The 18963-nt window shown below is 49.4% G+C and overlaps 2 protein-coding genes across 10 annotated transcripts in view; one reads left to right on the forward strand and one right to left on the reverse strand.

Annotated features, from left to right (window-relative positions):
- Positions 1-9269, forward strand: part of TXNL4A (thioredoxin like 4A) — a 51930-nt gene extending 42661 nt beyond the window's left edge. For all 9 annotated transcript variants that reach the window (XR_012427079.1, XM_065533582.2, XM_065533585.2 and 6 more), the window contains 2 exons: positions 4700-4803; positions 8817-9269. Coding sequence is in view for 8 of the 9 variants with exons in the window: in XM_005586360.5 (XP_005586417.1) it covers positions 4700-4803; positions 8817-8988 (276 nt within the window). In the remaining variant the exon portion in view is untranslated. The remainder of the gene's footprint in view (positions 1-4699; positions 4804-8816) is intronic.
- Positions 1200-17535, reverse strand: HSBP1L1 (heat shock factor binding protein 1 like 1). Its single transcript, XM_065533587.2, has 4 exons — positions 17396-17535; positions 15578-15644; positions 14029-14123; positions 1200-1920 (listed from the first exon to the last, which is right to left on the reverse strand). The coding sequence occupies exons 1-4, from the start codon at positions 17444-17446 to the stop codon at positions 1720-1722; spliced, it is 414 nt and encodes a 137-aa protein (XP_065389659.1). The 5' UTR covers positions 17447-17535; the 3' UTR covers positions 1200-1719.
- Between the last annotated feature and the right edge of the window lie 1428 nt (positions 17536-18963).

An 18963-nucleotide genomic window follows, 5' to 3' on the forward strand; every position in this document is an offset into this window, starting at 1 on the left:
CCCCATGCAGTGGTTGGGCATCACTCACGTGACCTTTCTGAGCCTGAATTCCATCGCCTAAACCATCAGTGACATCTATTTAGAGGTGTTGAAAGAATTAGAATCCATGAGTGAGAAGTGCCTCATACATAGTGGATTCTCAAGTAAATGTTCATGAAACTGGTCTGTGGTGAAATCAGAGGATATTCAAATTCTCATAGCACATGAGCTTTATGTGGTAGTTTGCTTCTGTTAGAATTCTCGGGGTTAGATGCAGTGGGCCGGAGCCTGAAGGCAAAAGGAGAGTCACATTTGTATCTTTAAAGCTTTAAAGTTACGTTTACTCAGTTGCCCTCTGATTATTATTGTTGTTTTTGTTATTTTGAGAAGGAGTCCCGCTCTGTCCTTCAGGCTGGACTGCAGCGGCATAATCTCAGCTCACTGCAATCTCCACATCCTGGATTCAAGTGATTCTCCTGTCTCAGCCTCCCAAGTAGCTGGGATTACAGGCATGCACCACCACACCCAGCTAATTTTTGTATTTTTAGTGGAGACAGGGTTGCACCGTGGTGGCCAGGTTGGTCTCGAACTCCTGACCTCAAGTGATCCACCCGCCTCAGCCTTCCAAAGTGCTGGGATTACAGGCGTGAACCACCATGCCCGGCCCTGTGCTCTGCTTATTAAATGCCTACAAATTATTAAAAACCACAGATGGTTACAATATTTATTATTTTTTATGTGCAAGAAAAAAGATGATAAAAATTTGTTGTGACCTTTCTTTTTTCTAAAGTACACAATTTACAACCCTGTCCAAATGATATTTATTATTTGCATGGTGATTCCATAAGTTAATGTAATGTTACTGGTATTTACTGTATCTGTCCCTGAGCAAGGCATTGAAGGGATAAAAATGAAATATTATTTTGACTTTCCTAATGCCTGTGACCATTTATTTTGTTGGTGTATTTATTTTAGCTTCTGTAGGGAAGTATTTTAAGTCAAACCAAAAGACAGTTTATTAGTTTACCATGAAAATAAAGCCGGTTTCTGGCAACCTGGCCAACACATTCTCACCTGGGCACTGCAGGAAACCAGAGTTTCAGAAATGGGCGTTGTCAGAGTGACTGTACTCAGAGGGGCCGATGTCTAATGCAGGCATCGCTTTGGCATTTTGAAAGCACATGGACGGCGAGGCACACGCTCCTGCAGTGGGCCGTGTGCCGGAGTTCCGATACGGTTTTCTTCACCAAAGCTGAAGGGCGGTGGAGTCCGTGTGAAGTGTGGGCTTTCTCACTGCCCGTTTCCCCACCCTGCTCCATGGTTTACATTTCCATCTTAATGTTTTAAAAATATTTCCTAAAGTAGAGAATAGAGTGAACCCTCTGTTCCTATTGTTTGACTTCAACAATTGCTGGTATTTTGCTGGTCTTGTGTTTTCTAACCCCTCATTTTTTTAGGCTGCATGTTTCATGCAAATCCTGAATATCATTATTTCACCTGCGAATTACAGTCAGGTTGTCAGAATTGGTTTTGTATGAGGAAATGCTGTGCATATCCCATTGGTTTCCCGGGACTGCTGTGACAGGACGCTGCAAGCCGAGGGACTTAAAACAACAGGAGCTTGTCTCACAGTCCGTGCACCAGAGCCCAGAATCGAACTTGTCTCACAGTCCGTGCACCAGAGCCCAGAATCGAACTTGTCTCACAGTCCGTGCACCAGAGCCCAGAATCGAACTTGTCTCACAGTCCGTGCACCACAGCCCAGAATCGAGGTGTTTTCCATACTGGGCTCTCTCTGAAACCCGCCAAGGAGAGTCCTCGCATGTCTCGCAGTTTCTGGTGCTGCCAGCAGCCTCTTGCAGCTCCTAGGCTTGTAGACGCCTCTGCAGTCCTCGGTGCCCCCAGGGCCTCCTGTCCCTGTGTCTTCATGGCGCCATTTTCCTGTAAGGACACCAGTCACACCAGATTAGGGGCCCACCTACTCCAGTATGACCTCCTCGCTTACCGTTTCCAAATTAGCCATGCTGTCAGTACTGGGCTTAGGACTTCAACTGTTTTGGGGACATAGTTTAACTCATAACACATATAAGTGACTACAAGCTTCTAAAGGGCATTGAATTAGTATTTATAAAGAGCCTTTAAAATGTCATATCCTTTGTTCCAGAATTTTAGGAATTTGTCCTTAGGAAATAATGAAGTATACAAATTTAAGGGGAAAATATTCACAGGTGAATAATTGATATTAATGAAAAATCAGAGAGTAACAAGAATGGTGTAGGAGGCTCTTCTCGCATTGCTATAAAGAAATACATGAGACCGGGTAACTTATGAGAAAAGAGGTTTAATTGGCTCACAGTTCTGCAGGCTGTACAGGAAGTATGGTACCGGCATTTGCTTCTCGGGAGGCCTCAGGACCTTCCAATCATGGCAGAAGGCAAAGGGGAACAGGGACGTCGCACGGTGAAAGCTGGGGCGGAGTGTCACACACTTAAACAACCTCAGCTCACTACCCCAGGACATCACCAAGAGGATGACGCTCAACCATTGATGAGAAATCCATCCCATGATCCAGTCCCCTCCCACCAGGCCCCACCTGCAACCCTGGGAGTTACGTTTCAACCTGAGATTTGGGTAGGGACAAATATCCAAGCTATATCAAATGGTGAAGTAATGGCATAGCCATTTGATGAATCATGCGGCCACAAAAGTTTTCCGTTTTTGGAAAGTAGGTAATGTATGTAAAAGAATGCTCATAGGCCGGGCGCGGTGGCTCAAGCCTGTAATCCCAGCACTTTGGGAGGCCGAGACGGGCGGATCGCGAGGTCAGGAGATCGAGACCATCCTGGCTAACATGGTGAAACCCCGTCTCTACTAAAATATACAAAAAACTAGCCGGGCGAGGTGGCGGGCGCCTGTAGTCCCAGCTACTCGGGAGGCTGAGGCAGGAGAATGGCGTGAACCTGGGAGGCGGAGCTTGCAGTGAGCTGAGATCTGGCCACTGCACTCCAGCCTGGGCGGCAGAGCAAGACTCCGTCTCAAAAAAAAAAAAAAAAAAAAGAATGCTCATAATTGGCCGGCAGGGTGGCTCATGCCTGTAATTCCAGCACTTTGAGAGGCTGAGGTGGGTGGATCACCTGTCAGGAGTTTGAGATCAGCCTGGCCAATATGGTGAAACCTCATCTCTACTAAAAATACAAAAATTAGCCAGATGCACTAGCACACACCTGTAATCCCAGCTACACGGGAGGCTGAGGCTGGAGAATAGCTTGAACCCAGGAGGTGGAGGTTGCAGTGAGCCAAGATCGTGCCACTGCACTCCAGACTGGGTGACAGATCGAGACTCTGTCTCAAAAAAAAAGAAAGCTCGGCTGGGCGCGGTGGCTCAAGCCTGTAATCCCAGCACTTTGGGAGGCCTAGACGGGCGGATCACGAGGTCAGGAGATCGAGACCATCCTGGCTAACACGGTGAAACCCCTTCTCTACTAAAAAATACAAAAACTAGCCAGGCGAGGTGACGGGCGCCTGTAGTCCCAGCTACTCGGGAGGCTGAGGCAGGAGAATGGCGTGAACCCGGGAGGCGGAGCTTGCAGTGAGCTGAGATCCGGCCACAGCACTCCAGCCTGGGCCACAGAGCGAGACTCTGTCTCAAAAAAAAAAAAAAAAGAAAAGAAAGCTCATAATTAAAGCAGGATACAAAATATTGTACGATCACAATATGACCACATTTTGCTATGTCTGAACAGAAATAGTATAAGCAAAATATATCTATAAGAAAGGGGGGAAAGAATATAGTAAAAATAGTGCAAGGCGTGGTGGCTCGTGCCTGTAATTGCAGCACTTTGGGAAGCCAAGGCAGGCGTATCACTTGAGTCCAGGAGTTCAAGACTAGTCTGGGCAACATGGCAAAACCCTGTCTCTACAAAAAATACAAAAATTAGCCAGGTGTGATGGTACGTGCCTGTAGTCCCAGCTACTTGGGAGGCTGAGATGGGTGGATCGCTTGAGCCCAGGAGGCAGAGGTTGCAGTGAGCCAAGATCTTGCCACTGCACTCCAGCCTGGGCAGCAGAGCCAGACCCTGTCTCCGAAAAAAAGATAACAGCAGTCACCCCGGGTGTTGGGATTGGAGGTGATTTTATTTTCTTTCTATTTTTCTGGCTTTTCTAAATCTCTGATAAACTTGCAATTAAAGAAGAAATAACAGGAAATGTGTTTTATTGGGGTATTATTAGTATTTGCAAGTGTTCAAACCTAACTGCGGGAAAATGATGGCAGGATTCTACAGGCATATTTTAGAGCAGCTGTGAGATGCATGTAACTATGGAAAGGTTCGTATAGATGATTACTAGATCAGCATGAATGATATATCTGTGGACGTTTTCTGCAGGACTTTCATAACTTGTCACCTGAGTGAAACTTAATTCCTACGCAATTCTGGGAAATGGTGGCATGAGGCAGAAGGAGCCAGTGGCCAGTCCTGAAGTGTTCTGGGAAACGGTGGCGTGAGGTGGAAGGAGCCGGTGGCCAGGGTCCCGGCTATGATTGCACCACTGTGCTCTGTGGACGACAGAGTGAGACCCTGTCTCAAAAAAAAAAACAAAACAAAAGTTGCCCTGATCCACACAAATTCTTGGTTTTGTTTTTATAAATGTGCTTTTATAAAGTGAAAGCCAAAGTGTTCTGTTATTTCAGTTTGTTTGTTTTTTTTTAATCTCCTTTTAGGTTAAAAATTTTGCAGTTATTTATCTTGTGGATATTACAGAAGTACCTGACTTCAACAAAATGTATGAGTTATACGATCCTTGTACTGTCATGTTTTTCTTCAGGTATGTTATTTTAAAGTCGTTATTGAAACTGAATATTGTCAGTTTGGAAGTTTAATGTAACCAAGATCTCTTTATTTTATTTTGAAGGAAGTTGGTTCTACAGTCATATCCCAATAGCATTTGTATCACCAGGCAATCAGTGTGAATCTTTTAAATAATTTTCAAAGTAACAATTCTAGTTTTAGCATTTATTTAATAACAAATTATCCTTTTGAAATAACTTTGCTGGGAAACTAGGTAAAGTGTAATTCAATGAAAGACATTCTTACTGACATTTTAGATACCTTGAACTAATCTGTTCATCAAAAATGTGTTGTAAAATCACGAATTTAGGCCGGGTGCGGTGGCTCACGCCTACAATCCCAGCACTTTGGGAGGCCGAGGTGGGTGGATCACAAGGTTAGGAGTTCGAGACCAACCAGGCTAAGATGGTGAAACCTCGTCTCTACTAAAAATACAAAATTAGCCAGGCGTGGTGGTGCATGCCTGTAATTTCAGCTACTGGGAGGCTGAGGCAGGAGAATCACTTGAACCTGGGAGGTGGAGGTTGCAGTGAGCTGAGATTGCACCATTGCACTCTGCCTAGGCAACAAGAGCAAAACTCCGTCTCAAAAAAAAAAAAAACCAAAACCTAATTTATTAAATACGATATTGACTTTAGTGTCCTTTTTTATATCTAAGAGGAACACCTGAACTGAATTACTTTGCTTATAAATACAAGATTATTTTATCAGCCCAAAAATTTCATTTTGGAAATTTAATGGGGAAGGAAATCACCATCTGATGCTGTTTTTGCTTGTTTAGTTACCATAGAGGTTGGTGAATTAGCTACATGAGCATTAACCGTTCTCCAAAAGTGGAGCCTCCTGCTTGGTCAGGAAGGTCAGGTGGGTTGTACAGGGTGTGTATTAGTTTCATAGTCTTTGTAACAAATTAGCACACATTGAGCAGCTTAAATCACCCCCCTTTTCAGAGCTCACAGCTCTGTAAGTCAGACATCCAGGCAGGGCCCGCTGGATTCCTGCTCAGGGTCTCCCAAGGTCTGAACCATGGGCCAGGTGCTTCTCTGGAGCGTCTGAGGGGCTTGTTTGGGTTGTGGGCCGAATCCAGCTCTTCGTGGTGGAGAGTCTGAGATCTGCTTCCTTGCTGCTGTTACCTGAGGCCACGCTGCTGCTAGAGACCTCATCACCCTCAAAGCCAGCACCGGCATGCTGGCACGGTGAGGTATTTTCTTTTTTTTTGTTTGTTTTTTTTTTGAGACGGAGTCTCGCTCTGTCGCCCAGGGGCCGGATCTCAGCTCACTGCAAGCTCTGCCTCCCGGGTTCCCGCCATTCTCCTGCCTCAGCCTCCCGAGTAGCTGGGACTACAGGCGCCCGCCACCTCGCCCGGCTAGTTTTTTGTATTTTTTAGTAGAGACGGGGTTTCACCGTGTTAGCCAGGAGGTCGATCTCCTGACCTCGTGATCCGCCCGTCTCGGCCTCCCAAAGTGCTGGGATTACAGGCTTGAGCTACCGCGCCCGGCCATGTTGAGGTATTTTCACACAAGTTCTCTGACTTCCTGAAAAGTTCTGCCTGAGAAAATGCTCTGGTTTTAGAGGACTGTGATTAGATTAGACTTGCCCAAATAATCCAGGATAATCACCTTGTTTTATTGATTTATTGAGATGGAGTCTCACTCTGTCACCCAGGGTGGAGGGCAACGGTGCCATCACAGCATCCTTTGAACTCCTGGCTTCAAGCCATCCTCTCGCCTCAGGCTGCCAAAGTGTGAGGCACTGCCGCGGTTCTGGGCATCGGGATACGCTCCCCTGGACATGCCTTAGGCTTCCTAGGCACCTCCTGTTTGGTGAGAAGATCTGTGAGGTGCACCTGCATTTCTTGTGAACTTTTGATCTTTCATAGGTTTCAGCAAAGGTTGCGTGGCCGACCCTCATCCTTTCCTCTGCTGTGCGTTCAGCAGCCATTTCTGAGTTTCAGCACCTTTGGCCATCCGGAGAGGCTCAAGAATTTATTCCTTTTGTTAACAGTTCTTACACGAATTTGCCTGTTTCCTCTCTTGAAGGCAGCACCTCCGACACTTTGCTTGGAAGTTTCCGCAGCTAAATATCCCAAGTGTGTTGCTTTTGAGCACTGATCTCCCATAACTGCGGACCCTGTGTCCCTGTTCCTCGGCCACTCTGTAACGGGGTCCCCTTTGCTCCGTTTCCCAGTAACGCACTCCTCACTTCCTTCCGAGCCCGCACCAGGCATTCCTAAAGTCCATATTCCTGTTAACAGCCTGTTTGAGGCAATAGAGGCCTTTTCTAATTCTTCAGGTGAGAACAGGGAGGGCCGTCTTAGGTCTCTGTCCCCCACAGCATGCAGCGGAGGCCAGCCTGGGGCTGGAGATGCTGTGAGGGGCAAGGAGGCTGCAGGGAACAGCCTTGGATGGAGGCTGTAGCCTACTTAGTGTAGTTTGATATTCGTAGGACTGATGCTATACTCAGAAAAGAAGATGAAACTTCCTTCTGCTGTTGTTTCTGTGATTCAGAATATTAAGACAAATGGTACTTTAGTTACCTTATGCACTAAACATGTGTCTTGAGCCCCCACCAGGTCTGTGGTCTAGTGGTGGGGCCTAATATCAGATAAGGCAGGATTCCCACTCTCACAGGACTTTGTCTGATAGAAGAAACAGCTGAGTAAATTAGCAGGGAATACTGAAGAAGTGAAAGGAGGCAGGTGTTTATGAGATGTAAATACTGAAGAAGTACCCCCAAGTCAGATAGGGCTACAGGGAGGGTACTACGGGCAGCCCCAGTCGGTGTAGAAGGATCTTGGTGCGTGCTGCATGGAGCGCCGGCCTGCAGCATGGAGAATGAGAGGGCGGCCAGAGGTGGGCTCCAGACCCTGATCAGATTTGCCTTTCCTGAACCACAGACTTCACTGGGAACGCTTTCTGTGGAATAGTAGGTGGAAGCCAAATGCATGATCTTGTGGAAGTGAACGTTAAAAAACAGTCTTCAGGTGGGGCATGCCTGCCACCCAGCCACTCTGCAGGCCGGGGTTCAAGTCCGGCCTTAGCAACATAGACCTCATCTCTAAGAAAAATAATCAGGTCGGGCGCAGTGGCTCACACCTGTAATCCCAGCACTTTGGGAGGCCAAGGTGGGAGGATCACTTGAGGCCGTGAATTTGAGACCAGCTTGGGCAACATAGGGATACCCCATCTCTACAAAAAACTAGAAATTAGCTGGGTGTGGGGGCTCATGCCTGTTGTCCCTGTTATGTAGAGGACTGAGGTGGAAGGATCATTTGGGCCGGTAGGTTGATTTTGCTGCCGTGCCCTAGCCTGGACGACAGTGAGACCCCATCTCAGAAAGAAACTTCAACAAACCAGGATAAATTTATGCCAGTACAACAAAGGGCTAATATCATTATCTTGTAAAGTGCACATAAGTATTCATAAGAAAAAGAACTAATCTCTTGAAAGATAAGTCAAGAATCATCTGCTTCCCTCACCATAAACATGCAAAATGTCATCTTCATTTCATAGTTGAAGGGCTTTTAATACAATTTATGTCAGTGCTCAGAAGAGCACCATGAAAAACACATTGTTTTTATCAGGTAAATTAGTACAAATTAGTTGGGGGTCTCGTTTTGTTATCCATGTTGGTCTCAGACTCTGGGCCTCAAGTGATCTTCCTGCCTCAGCCTCCCAAAGTGTTGGGATTACAGGCTTGAGCCACTGCGCCTGCCCTCCTTTGACCTTTTAATTTCCCCTTAGAATATTTATCCTAAATAAATACAGAAAAATGCAGGGAAAAGCGTGGTGGACGATGCATTGCATTTTTAAAAAGCACGTTTAGGTGCTTCCTGTGTTCTCCTGCATCATGGCAGACACTTTTGATTTTATGCGTTCTTCAGTGATGTTAACAAGAACTTGTAACAGTGGGAAAAATACAGCATTGTTTTCAAGGAATTCTTTTTTAAAGGGATTTTATGAGAATGGATGCCCTTGTTTCTCTTTGCAGGAACAAGCATATCATGATTGACTTGGGGACTGGCAACAACAACAAGATTAACTGGGCCATGGAGGACAAGCAGGAGATGGTGGACATCATAGAGACTGTGTACCGCGGGGCCCGCAAAGGCCGCGGCCTGGTGGTGTCCCCCAAGGACTACTCCACCAAGTACCGCTACTGAGGCACCTCAGTCTGCGCGGATAAGATAAACGTCCTGGAGCCGTTTTTGTGCGGAAATGTTTTAAGCTATTTAAAGCCTTTGGAAAATACAGGAAGCTCGAGGGCTGGAGGACCTCTGAGATGGAATTGATTACATGGTCTTAACTCACCAAAATAAACAAGCACGTGGTGAGAGGAGCAGGCCTACTTGTTTGTTCTCAGGAAACTTGATGAATACATGACTGATATTTCCTAGTCAAAGTTAATTCTTATCCTTGGAGTAAAACGAAGGTGTTTATCCTGTGAGGTTGTGCATTTTGCGTACTTGATTAGTTTGCTAGGGCTGCGGTGACAGCCTGCCGCGAGCTGGGCCTTAACAGAGAAGCTCTCACAGCTTTGCAGGGCTGGGTCCGAGATCGGGCGTCGCAGCTTTGCAGGGCTGGGTCCGAGATCGGGCGTCGCAGCTTTGCAGGGCTGGGTCCGAGATCGGGCGTCGCAGCTTTGCAGGGCTGGGTCTGAGATCGGGCGTTGCAGCTTTGCAGGGCTGGGTCTGAGATCGGGCGTTGCAGCTTTGCAGGGCTGGGTCTGAGATCGGGCGTTGCAGGGTGGGTTACTACTGAGGCCGTGAGGGGAGTCTGCCCAGGCCTCTCCCTGGCTTCTGGGGGCTGCTGGTGGTCTTGTCAGTTCCTTGGTGTGTGGATACTTCTTCTGTGTCCTCCCTGTGTGGGTGCTGGTCCAAAATTTCCCCTTTTTGTAATGACACCATCTGTGTTGGATTGGGGCCCACCCTGCTCCAGCGTGGCCTCATCTTAACTGATTACATTTGCAAGGATCTTATGTCTACAAAAGTCACAGTCCGAGGTGCTGGGGGTTAGCACTTCAATATGTAAATTTTGGGGTTACACAGTTCAGTCCATGCAGAACCCAAAGGCTTACTCTTACTCTGGTTATAAAGACGGTAAAATATTGTTCAGAGCCTTCCCTGTAAGGAATAGAAGAGCTATTTTTTATTCTTCCCAAGATTGTATTTGATGGAAACATATTTTCTGTAGAAGCCATGGCCCTTCAGTTCATATAGTTAGAAAATTTCCTTATTGGCCGGGCACGGTGGCTCACGCCTGTAATCCCAGCTACTTAGAAGACTGAGGCAGGAGAATTGTTTGAACCCGGGAAGTGGAGGTTTCAGTGAGCCGAGATCATGCCACTGCACTCCAGCCTGGGCAACAGAGCAAGACCCCGTCTCAAAAAAAGAAAAGAGAAAATGTCCTTGTTACAGTCTGAGGTTTCTCTTGCCCTCTCTCCTAGCAGTGTGGATGGTTGGTTGGGAGCTTCATGTCCCGTCTCAGCACACTCAACGCTCTGAAGTGAAAGTGAGGAAGGGTGGGGATGGGGGCACCTGAGCACACCCTGGGCCCTCTGACCTCAGACCCAGGCTCTGCCCCACCAGGTGACCTTGGGCACCTTCTCTGAGCTTCCATTTTCTCCTTGGTAAAGGCGGGTAATAGTGTCTGCCCTGCACACAGATGTGAACACGGAAGCACATGGTGCCTGCGGGGCACAGCAGTGGTGCACAGGCTCACTGCTGTCGGGAGATTGGTCGCTGTTGTGAAAACAGGAGGTTACTTACAGCATGAAGCACATTTTTTTCCATACACTACAAATGAGTGTGTGCTTTTTGGATTTAAAATTCAAATGCAAATCTCTAGTTTAATCTCCCATGTGCTGATTTTCGCATGTATAAAGGAGGAGAGTGTTAACACCATACCAGAGTGAGGGGCTAGGGAGAACATGTATGTGACCTCGAGTACCTGGCATGTAACAGACACTCAGTATTATACTCCGGATATTTCTCCAGAGCAGGTGAAACAGGCGGCCAGGAAGCGCACAGAAAGACATCACTGCTTATTAAGGAAGTGCAAATCAAAACCACAGTGAGACGCCACTTCACACCCACGAGTGCGGCTAGATACAAAACGTAGATCACAATAAGCGTTTGCAAGGATGTGGAGAAATTGGAGCCCTCACACACTGCTGGTGGGAAAGTGATAACAGGCAGGTCGGTCATCAAAAAGTTCAACAGACTGGGTGCAGGTGTCTCAAGCCTGTAATCCCAGCACTTTGGAAGGCTGAGGCAGGCAGATTGCTTGAGCCCAGGAGTTCATGACCAGCCTGGGCAACCTGGTGAGATTCTGTCTCTACAAAAACTACAAAACAATTAGCTGGGCATGGTGGTACGTGCCTGTGGTCCTAGCTACTTGGGAGGCTGAGGCAGGAGGATCACTTAAACCCAGGAGGTCAAGGCTGCAGTGAGCCATGGTTGTGCCACTACACTCCAGCCTGGGCAACTCAGCAAGACCCTGTCTCAAAAAAAAGAAAAGATAAACATGGTGTTACCGTTTGACCCAGCAGTTTCATACCCAGGAGAATTGAACGCGTGTGTCCACACAGAAACTCGTACACAGAAGCCAAAATGTGGAAACCAAGTGTCCCTCTACAGATGAATGGTTAAACAAAATGTCCATCCGTAGAACGGAATATTACTCGGTCATAAACAGAATGCAGTACTGACACATGCTACAACGTGGGTGAACATTGAAATCATTAGGTTAAGTGAAAAGCCAGTTACTATATATTGTGCAATTCCATTTATACGGAATTTCTAGACTAGGCAAATCCATAGAGACAGTTGAGTGGTTGCTTAAGACTGGGAGTGGGGGGAAATAGGAGGGGACAGCTAATGGGCAGTTTCAGTTTTGACATAACGAAAACGTACTTACATCAGCAGAGCAGGCAGGAAACGTGCCCTAAGACGGTGGTAATGGTACACTTCTGTCAATGGCATAATTGGTGGATGATGTGTGAGTTATGTCTCTTGTTGATAACAGCTTCATTGGCTGTTACCAGAAAAAGATAAAACAATTACATCCCACATTTGTAAGTTCATCGTGTATTTATTGTAAACGTGTTGCGTATTGTATTAGTCTGCCCAGGACCTGCCATAACAAGCTTCAGATTGGGTGGTTTAAACAACACAGTTGTTGTCTGGAAGTCCCAGATCAAGGTGCCGGTCCATGTGATTTCTGGGGAGGGCTCTCCTTGGCTTGCCGATGGCCGCCTTCTCTGGGGCAGGCACAGGGGGAGAGCAGGTGAGCCCCTGGTGTGTCTTCTCAGACGAATCCTGTTGGATGAGGACCCCACCCTCAGGACCCCTGTAACCTTAATGACTTCTGTAGAGGCCCCATCTCCAAACACAGTCATGCTGCAGTTAGGTCTTCAGCTGTTCAGGGAGACATAGACGTTCAGTCTGTAACTCCTATCAGGTGTAGTAAGTATGTTCACCCTTGATTTTAATAACTTTCTCATTGGTGCTTTGTGGCTGCAGTGCAGTTGAAATCATGATTTTAACTCTGTATTTCAAGTTTGTCTCATTATGTACCTACCGTCTACCTTGCCCTGACCTAAGTGCTTTGCAAGCAGTTTTCTTAAATCCTTACAACCACCTACCAGGTAGATATTTTGCAGAGAAGAAAACCAAAGCTTAGATTTCCCCAGGTTACAGCCAGCAACAGAGGCTAAGAATTTGAAACCTACGCCTGCATGGCTGCCAAGCTTTGCCTTGTCTGTGGCACTGTGGTGCTTTAGTCAGGTTGGATTAACTGCCTTCTCTGTGGCACTGTGGTGCTTTAATCAAGTTGGATTAACTCGAGGCTCTCTGGGTACCTAGTGAATTCTATGTCCCATCTTCCCAGGATGGCTTCTAGGCAAAGTCCAGAAATTTCTTGTGGCAGCTAATGCAGGCGACAAGCCCCTAGGTACAGAATAACCAAGTCCCCTAGAGAAACTGGCAACGTGTACACAAAGAAGTAGACAAGAGTAGTGCAGCATTGTTTGGAAACAATACTAGTCAAATACAAAGTAAATCATCAGAGGACTGTTAGGCAGCAGTTAGTGACTGACCTAGAGCCACACGTGTCGACGTGAATCTCAGTACTGAACAAAAAAGCAAGGGGCAGAAGGCTACATAGAGTGTGGGGCCGCTGTCACACTGCTTTAAGACTTTCAGAACAAACATCGGAAGGTTAAGATGCCAGTGTGTCTGCAGGAAACCTGGTTAGGCGTCTGGGGGAAGATTGCCTCTGCTCTGAGCTCACAGAGAAGGGATGAGGACTTCAGTCCCCCAGCAGAATCAGAGCGCTGCCATCTCTGCCCACCTGAACAGACCACACCCAAAAATTACAATGCAGGGTGAAGTCACGGCTCACCAGCTTTCTGACCTGGAGGTTCAGAGGGTCCCTGGGGAAGATCTGCATGGGCACAGGTGGGAGGACCTGTTCTACGTGGGCGCTATTCTGAATCGTTTTTTCTATGTCGTTTTTACCAATGGCTTTAAACGTGCCTCTGATCCTAGCCTGCTTTTGTGGCGTGTTTACATTCAGCATCAGAAGCTGTGAGAATGCAGTGCCCTCATGAGGTTCCGGTTGCACTGGGTGGCCTGAGATGCCCTGCAGAGAAGGCACTTTGGGAGGCCGAGGCGGGTGGATCACCTGAGATCAGGAGTTCAAGACCAGCCTGGCCAACGTGGTAAAACTCCGTCTCTACTAAAAATACAAAAATTAGCTGGGTGTGGCCTGGCATGGTGGCTCACACCTGTAATCCCAGCACTGGGAGGCCAAAGCGGGTAGATCACCCGAGGTTGGGAGTTTGAGATCAGCCTGGCCAACATAGTGAAACCCCGTCTGTACTAAAAATGCAAAAATTAGCTGGGTGTGGTGGCGCATGTCTGTCGTCCCAGCTACCTGGGAGGCTGAGGCAGGAGAACGGCTTGAACCCGGGAGGTGGAGGTTGCAGTGAGCCAAAGTCATGCCATTGCACTCCAGCCTGGGCGACAGAGCAAGACTCCACCTCAAAAAAAGAAAAGAGCATTTGGAAATTTATTCCTGGCAGTTTTCGGGCAGCACAGAGGCAGCAATTCCCATAGTGAACAAATACGGGATTGTATGTTTCAAGATGAAAGCAATCAAAAGATATGCAAAAGGTTGATATAGTTTCCCAATAACCTTACCATTTGTTGTTTAATAGAATTTTCAATGCCAGCTTGCACCATTAAGTCACTGACATTCTTCTGTAAGTCCTCGATGCGGTTTCCCATTTCTTCCAGTGCAGTGTTAAGGAGTTCTGTGTAGAGCCGTGGGGGCACAGCCAGGATGTCCTCAGAGACCCCGCCTCCCATGGCACCTGCCGTCACCGTGCTCATGCCAAAGCCACGGCAGATGCAACTTTTAAAACGAGGGAATCAACGACAGGCCTAGTGTCTGTGCAAATCAGCTTCTTTCCCTGAGTTTTCCTCAGTGTGTCCCTTTAACCTTTAAACCGTGAGCTTAGAAAACGTGGCTCCCTTTGCTTGGACATGGATTTGGGGACAGGAGATCGGTGTATTTTAGTCAAACTCTGGGTGTGTAAAAATAATTGTAATGGAAATTAACTCTTTTTTGTTAATTCTAGGGTCTTGCCCTCTAGGGTCTTGCCCTGTCCCTAGGCTGGAGTGCAGTGGTGTGATCACAGCTCACTGCAGCCCTGAACTCCTGGGCTCAAGCGATCCTTCCGCCTCAGCCTGTTGAGTAGCTGGGACTATAGACTACCACCCAGCTGAAATTAACTCTTGAAAAAACTAACATTCATATGGTTTAATTTTATGTTTAAGACTCATTTTTGTTCTGTGGGAACCCATTTACAAAATCTAAAGTTGCAAGCACACAATATTGAAGGAATACATTTAGTTGTGTAGCATGAGCTCAAATTGGGTGAGTCTTGGGGCAGTTGTTACCCTCATCTAGATTTGCTCCAACTCCAAAAAAACATTCTATTCTCATTCTGTTTGATTTCATGTTTCTGAGACAAAACAGTGAGTTGATGAAGTTAAACAAAACCAAGCTTGGGAGAGCCGTATCTCGGATCCAGCCCTGGAGCCTTCAGTGTTACCCTCTGTGGGGTCTGATTCCGTCTGAGGGCCTGTGGTCTAGGGTGCACTGTTCGGGGCGACTGATGGAAGCCCCACTGGGAAGTGTTGCATGTTTGGGTTCTTGTCCTTTATACCTGCCGCACAAGACACCCTGTGTTGCCAGTCAAGCAGGAGGTGAAGCTTTTTTTAGAGAGAGTCTCGCTCTGTCGCCCAGGCTGGAGTGCAGTGGTGCGATCTCGGCTCACTGCAAGCTCCGCCTCCCGGGTTCCCGCCATTCTGCCTCAGCCTCCCAAGTAGCTGGGACTACAGGCGCCGCCACCACGCCCGGCTAATTTTTTTGTATTTTTAGTACAGACGGAGTTTCACCATGTTGGCCAGGATGGTCTCGATCTCCTGACCTCGTGATCCGCCCGCCTTGGCCTCCCCAAGTGCTGGGATTGCAGGCGTGAGCCACTGAGGCCGGAGGTAGAGCTTTGGCTACAGGTGAGGGGTAATTAACACATCAGGAAGCCACCGTAAAAGCACAGAAGTAAATACTGGGAAATCCTGTAAGTAAACTATTACCTACTACTAGCAGACAACAAAAAGACACTCCATGACAATCTACCAGTCCGAAAGAGTCAAGGCATTTGTTAAAGGTAGAAAAGGATATTTCTGAGGTTTAATGTTGCAGTCAGAGCTTGAAAATGTTCCTGAAGTTCCTGAAATAGATTTTCTGCCTGAAAAATAAACCATAAGACAATTGAATAAATATTTACTATTGGCATATGACTTTTTTTTTTTTTTTTTTGAGATGAGGTCTTGCTTTGTTGCCCAGGTTGGAGTGCAATGGTGCGATCTCAGCTCACTACAACCTCCGCCTCCTGGATTCAAGTGATTCTCCCACTTCAGCCTCCCTAGTAGCTGGGATTACAAGCGTGCGCCACCACGCCCAGCTGATTTTTGTACTTTTAGTAGAGACGGAGTTTCACCATGTTGGCCAGGCTGTTCTTGAACTCATGACCTCAGGTGATCTGCCTACTTTGACCTCCCAAAGTGCTGGGATCACAGGCATGAGCCACCACACCCGGCCCACGTATGACATTTTAAATATCATGGGATAAACCCTTCCATAAATCTGTTGACTTCAGACAAAGGTGCCAAGGGCTTTGGATTCAGAGGGAAAGTCTTTTTTTTTTTTTTTTTTTTTTGAGACGGAGTCTCGCTCTGTGGCCCAGGCTGGAGTGCAGTGGCCGGATCTCGGCTCACTGCAAGCTCCGCCCCCCGGGTTCCCGCCATTCTCCTGCCTCCCTCCCGAGTAGCTGGGACCACAGGCGCCGCCACCTCGCCCGGCTAGTTTTTTTTGTATTTTTAGTAGAGACGGGGTTTCACCGTGTTAACCAGGATGGTCTCATTTCCCAAATGGTCTCGGCCTCCCAAAGTGCTGGGATTACAGGCGTGAGCCGCCGCGCCCGGCCGGAAAGTCTTTTCAACAAGTAGCGCCGGAATCATGAGGGCCAGGTGCAGACTGGGCAGGGACCCGTCCCCCTCCTCACCCCACACACCATGAATGCAGGAGGATCACACCTTGGCCCAGAGCCAGACCATAAAGCATGCAGAGGAGGACGCAGGTGAAAATCTCGTGACCCTGCGCTCAAGAATTCTTCTAAAATTACTTACCAGGTTATACAGAAATATCACCATTGCTACTTAAAGCGTTTCCTGTTTATATACCGCTTTGTAGTTTACAGACTGGTGTCCCACACCATTCACGGTGTAATCCACTCCTCACACCCTGCGACTGTGTCCAGGGTGAGATGAGAACAGTGAGGCTGAGAAGCACAAAATTCTCCCAGCTGGGGGTTCAAGATCCCAGGGAGCCCCACGTACCATGGTGTGAATCTAGAATCCCGTGGACATAGGAAGAGGCCCCACCTCTGAACCATGCCAGGGCTTTCTACCCTTGTCAGGAAATTTACATGAGGGTTTGCACAACGCCCAACGCATTCCTGCAAATTCCAGCTCTCTTCCTCATAGCCAGTCTTCCTGTGGGCCTGGAACTCTTGGCAAGTAGGAAAGCCCGGGGGGCGGGAGGATTTCCGGGAAGAGGCCGGAGCCCTGGGCGCTGCGACACTCGTGGGTCGCCTCTGAAGGGGCCTTCGGGCACCCTTTGCCCCAGCTGTTTCCCCACCGACCCGACCTCAATGCCCCCCAGAACTGCAGGGCTCCCCCCAGGACCTCAGGACCCCCCAAGACCGCAGGGTCCCCCACGTCTTCAGCTCCCCCCGCGGGACCACGGGCTTCCCAGGCACTCAGGACTCCTCAGGACCACAGGACTGGTCAGGACCGCAGCCTCCCCAGGACCTCAGGGCCCCAGGAGGACCGCAGGGCACCCCCAGCACCGCAGGCTCCCCTACCAGGACCTCAAAACCCCCCAGAACTGCAGGGGCGCCCCCAGCCAGGGAGGAGCAGGAGTGGGGGAGGGGCTCACCGCATCCCGCAGCGCGCGCCCGCCGGGGGCTTCAGGGCCCCGCGCGTCCATGTGGACCGTGGGCCGGGAGCTTCAGGGGGGTCCCGTGGGCCGCGCGGACCCGGCGCGAGGTGGCGGCAGCTGAGCTCCGCGATTCCTGTGCAGGCCGCCGGGAGGCCTCGGGCGGAGCGCGCTGCGTTCCAGGGCGGAGGCGGAGGCGGAGCCGGAGCGGGGAGGCGGGCGCTGCACCTGCCGGGACTCAAGTCACTGAGGGGCCGCCTGGGAGGACTCGTCCGCGGCCTGGCTCCGCGCCTTCCCGAGCCGAACCGAAGCGAACCGAGCCGAGCCGAGGCCCCGGGACGGCCTGGACCGAGCTGCGTTACTCAGGAGGGCCCGTGGGCGCCACCGGCCCCCAAAACCCTCCGCACGGGCGATGCATGGGCCTCGGTCACCCCTGCTGCGTTTTTCAGAGACGGGGTTCGCTCTGTGGCCCAGGCTGGAGTGCAGGGGCGACCACGGCTCCCCGCAGCCTCGACTTCTCAGGCCCAAGCGATCCTCCTGCCTCGGCCTGCGCAGCAGCTGGGACCACGGGCGCGCGCCACCGGGTCCGGCTAATCTTTTTTATTTTTTGTAAAGACCGGATCTTACTATGTTGCCCAGGCTGGTCTCGAATTCCTGGGCTCAAGTGATCCTTCCGCCTCGGCCTCCCAAAGCGCTGGGACCGCCCGCCTGGGCCACCACGCCCGGCCTTCCCTGGCCTCTCACACCTGAGTTGTGGCTCATGAGTCACCTTGTGACCTCCTCTCCCCCGACAGTGTTTTAGGGTTACCGGTCTTGTTGCGGTGTCTATGCCCCTGTGCAGCGCTGTGGGAGCAGGGCTGTGTCTGGGTTACCCCAGCATCCCCAGGGCCCAGCCCAGTGACCACACCTGGAAGCGCTGGTGTCTAAATGTGCGGATAAATAAAACACAGCCACCCAGCATCACCGCTGTGGAGTGACAGTCCCCGCCAGGTTACTTCAGGGCGGATATCTGTGGCCTGAACCCCAAAGGCCAGGCGGTGAGTCCAGGCCACGGTGCCCGGCGAGGAGCAGGTGTCCCCGAAAACCCAAACACCCCAGAGGGGATGTGAGAACCACCGCAGAGAGCAGGCCCATCACACAGACGGGCGCAGAGGCAGGAAATTAGCTCAAACGCAGCTTAGGGAAGGAAGCACGCCCATCTCTACTGCTGTCCTGCTGCCCACGAGTGCCCCATATGTGAGTTCTGATAAACTCACCAAGCTGGACTCCGCCCAGTCGTTCTTTGGTCTCTCGGCAACTCCTACTTTGGGGTAAGGTTTTAAATGTGATTCTCGGTTTTTCTCATTACAAGTGGTCATCAGGAAAACACAAACCAAAACCACAGTGAGCTCCCACTGCACCCCACCAGCATGGCTAGAATCAGAGACAAACGTAAGTCCGAGAGGCGTGTGGGGATTGTGGCCCCGCACGCGGCTGGTGGGGCTGTGAGAGGCTGCAGTGCTGGGGAAAAGGTGGGTGGGTCCTCAAAAGTGAAGCAGTTTCCACAGGGCCCAGCCGCCTCACTCCAG

This window comes from Macaca fascicularis, chromosome 18, assembly GCF_037993035.2.
Source record: "Macaca fascicularis isolate 582-1 chromosome 18, T2T-MFA8v1.1".
In the NCBI taxonomy this organism is placed as follows: Eukaryota; Metazoa; Chordata; class Mammalia; order Primates; family Cercopithecidae; genus Macaca; species Macaca fascicularis.

Coding starts and splice junctions, on each gene's coding strand:
- HSBP1L1 (XM_065533587.2), bottom strand. CDS start 17,446: ATGGACGCGCGGGGCCCTGAAGCCCCCGGCGGGCGCGCGCTGCGGGAT. Junction 15,645..17,395: donor GGCGCGCGCTGCGGGATGCG/GTGAGCCCCTCC, acceptor TTTATTTTTCAG/GCAGAAAATCTATTTCAGGA. Junction 1,921..14,028: donor ATTCTATTAAACAACAAATG/GTAAGGTTATTG, acceptor GTGTCCTTACAG/GAAAATGGCGCCATGAAGAC.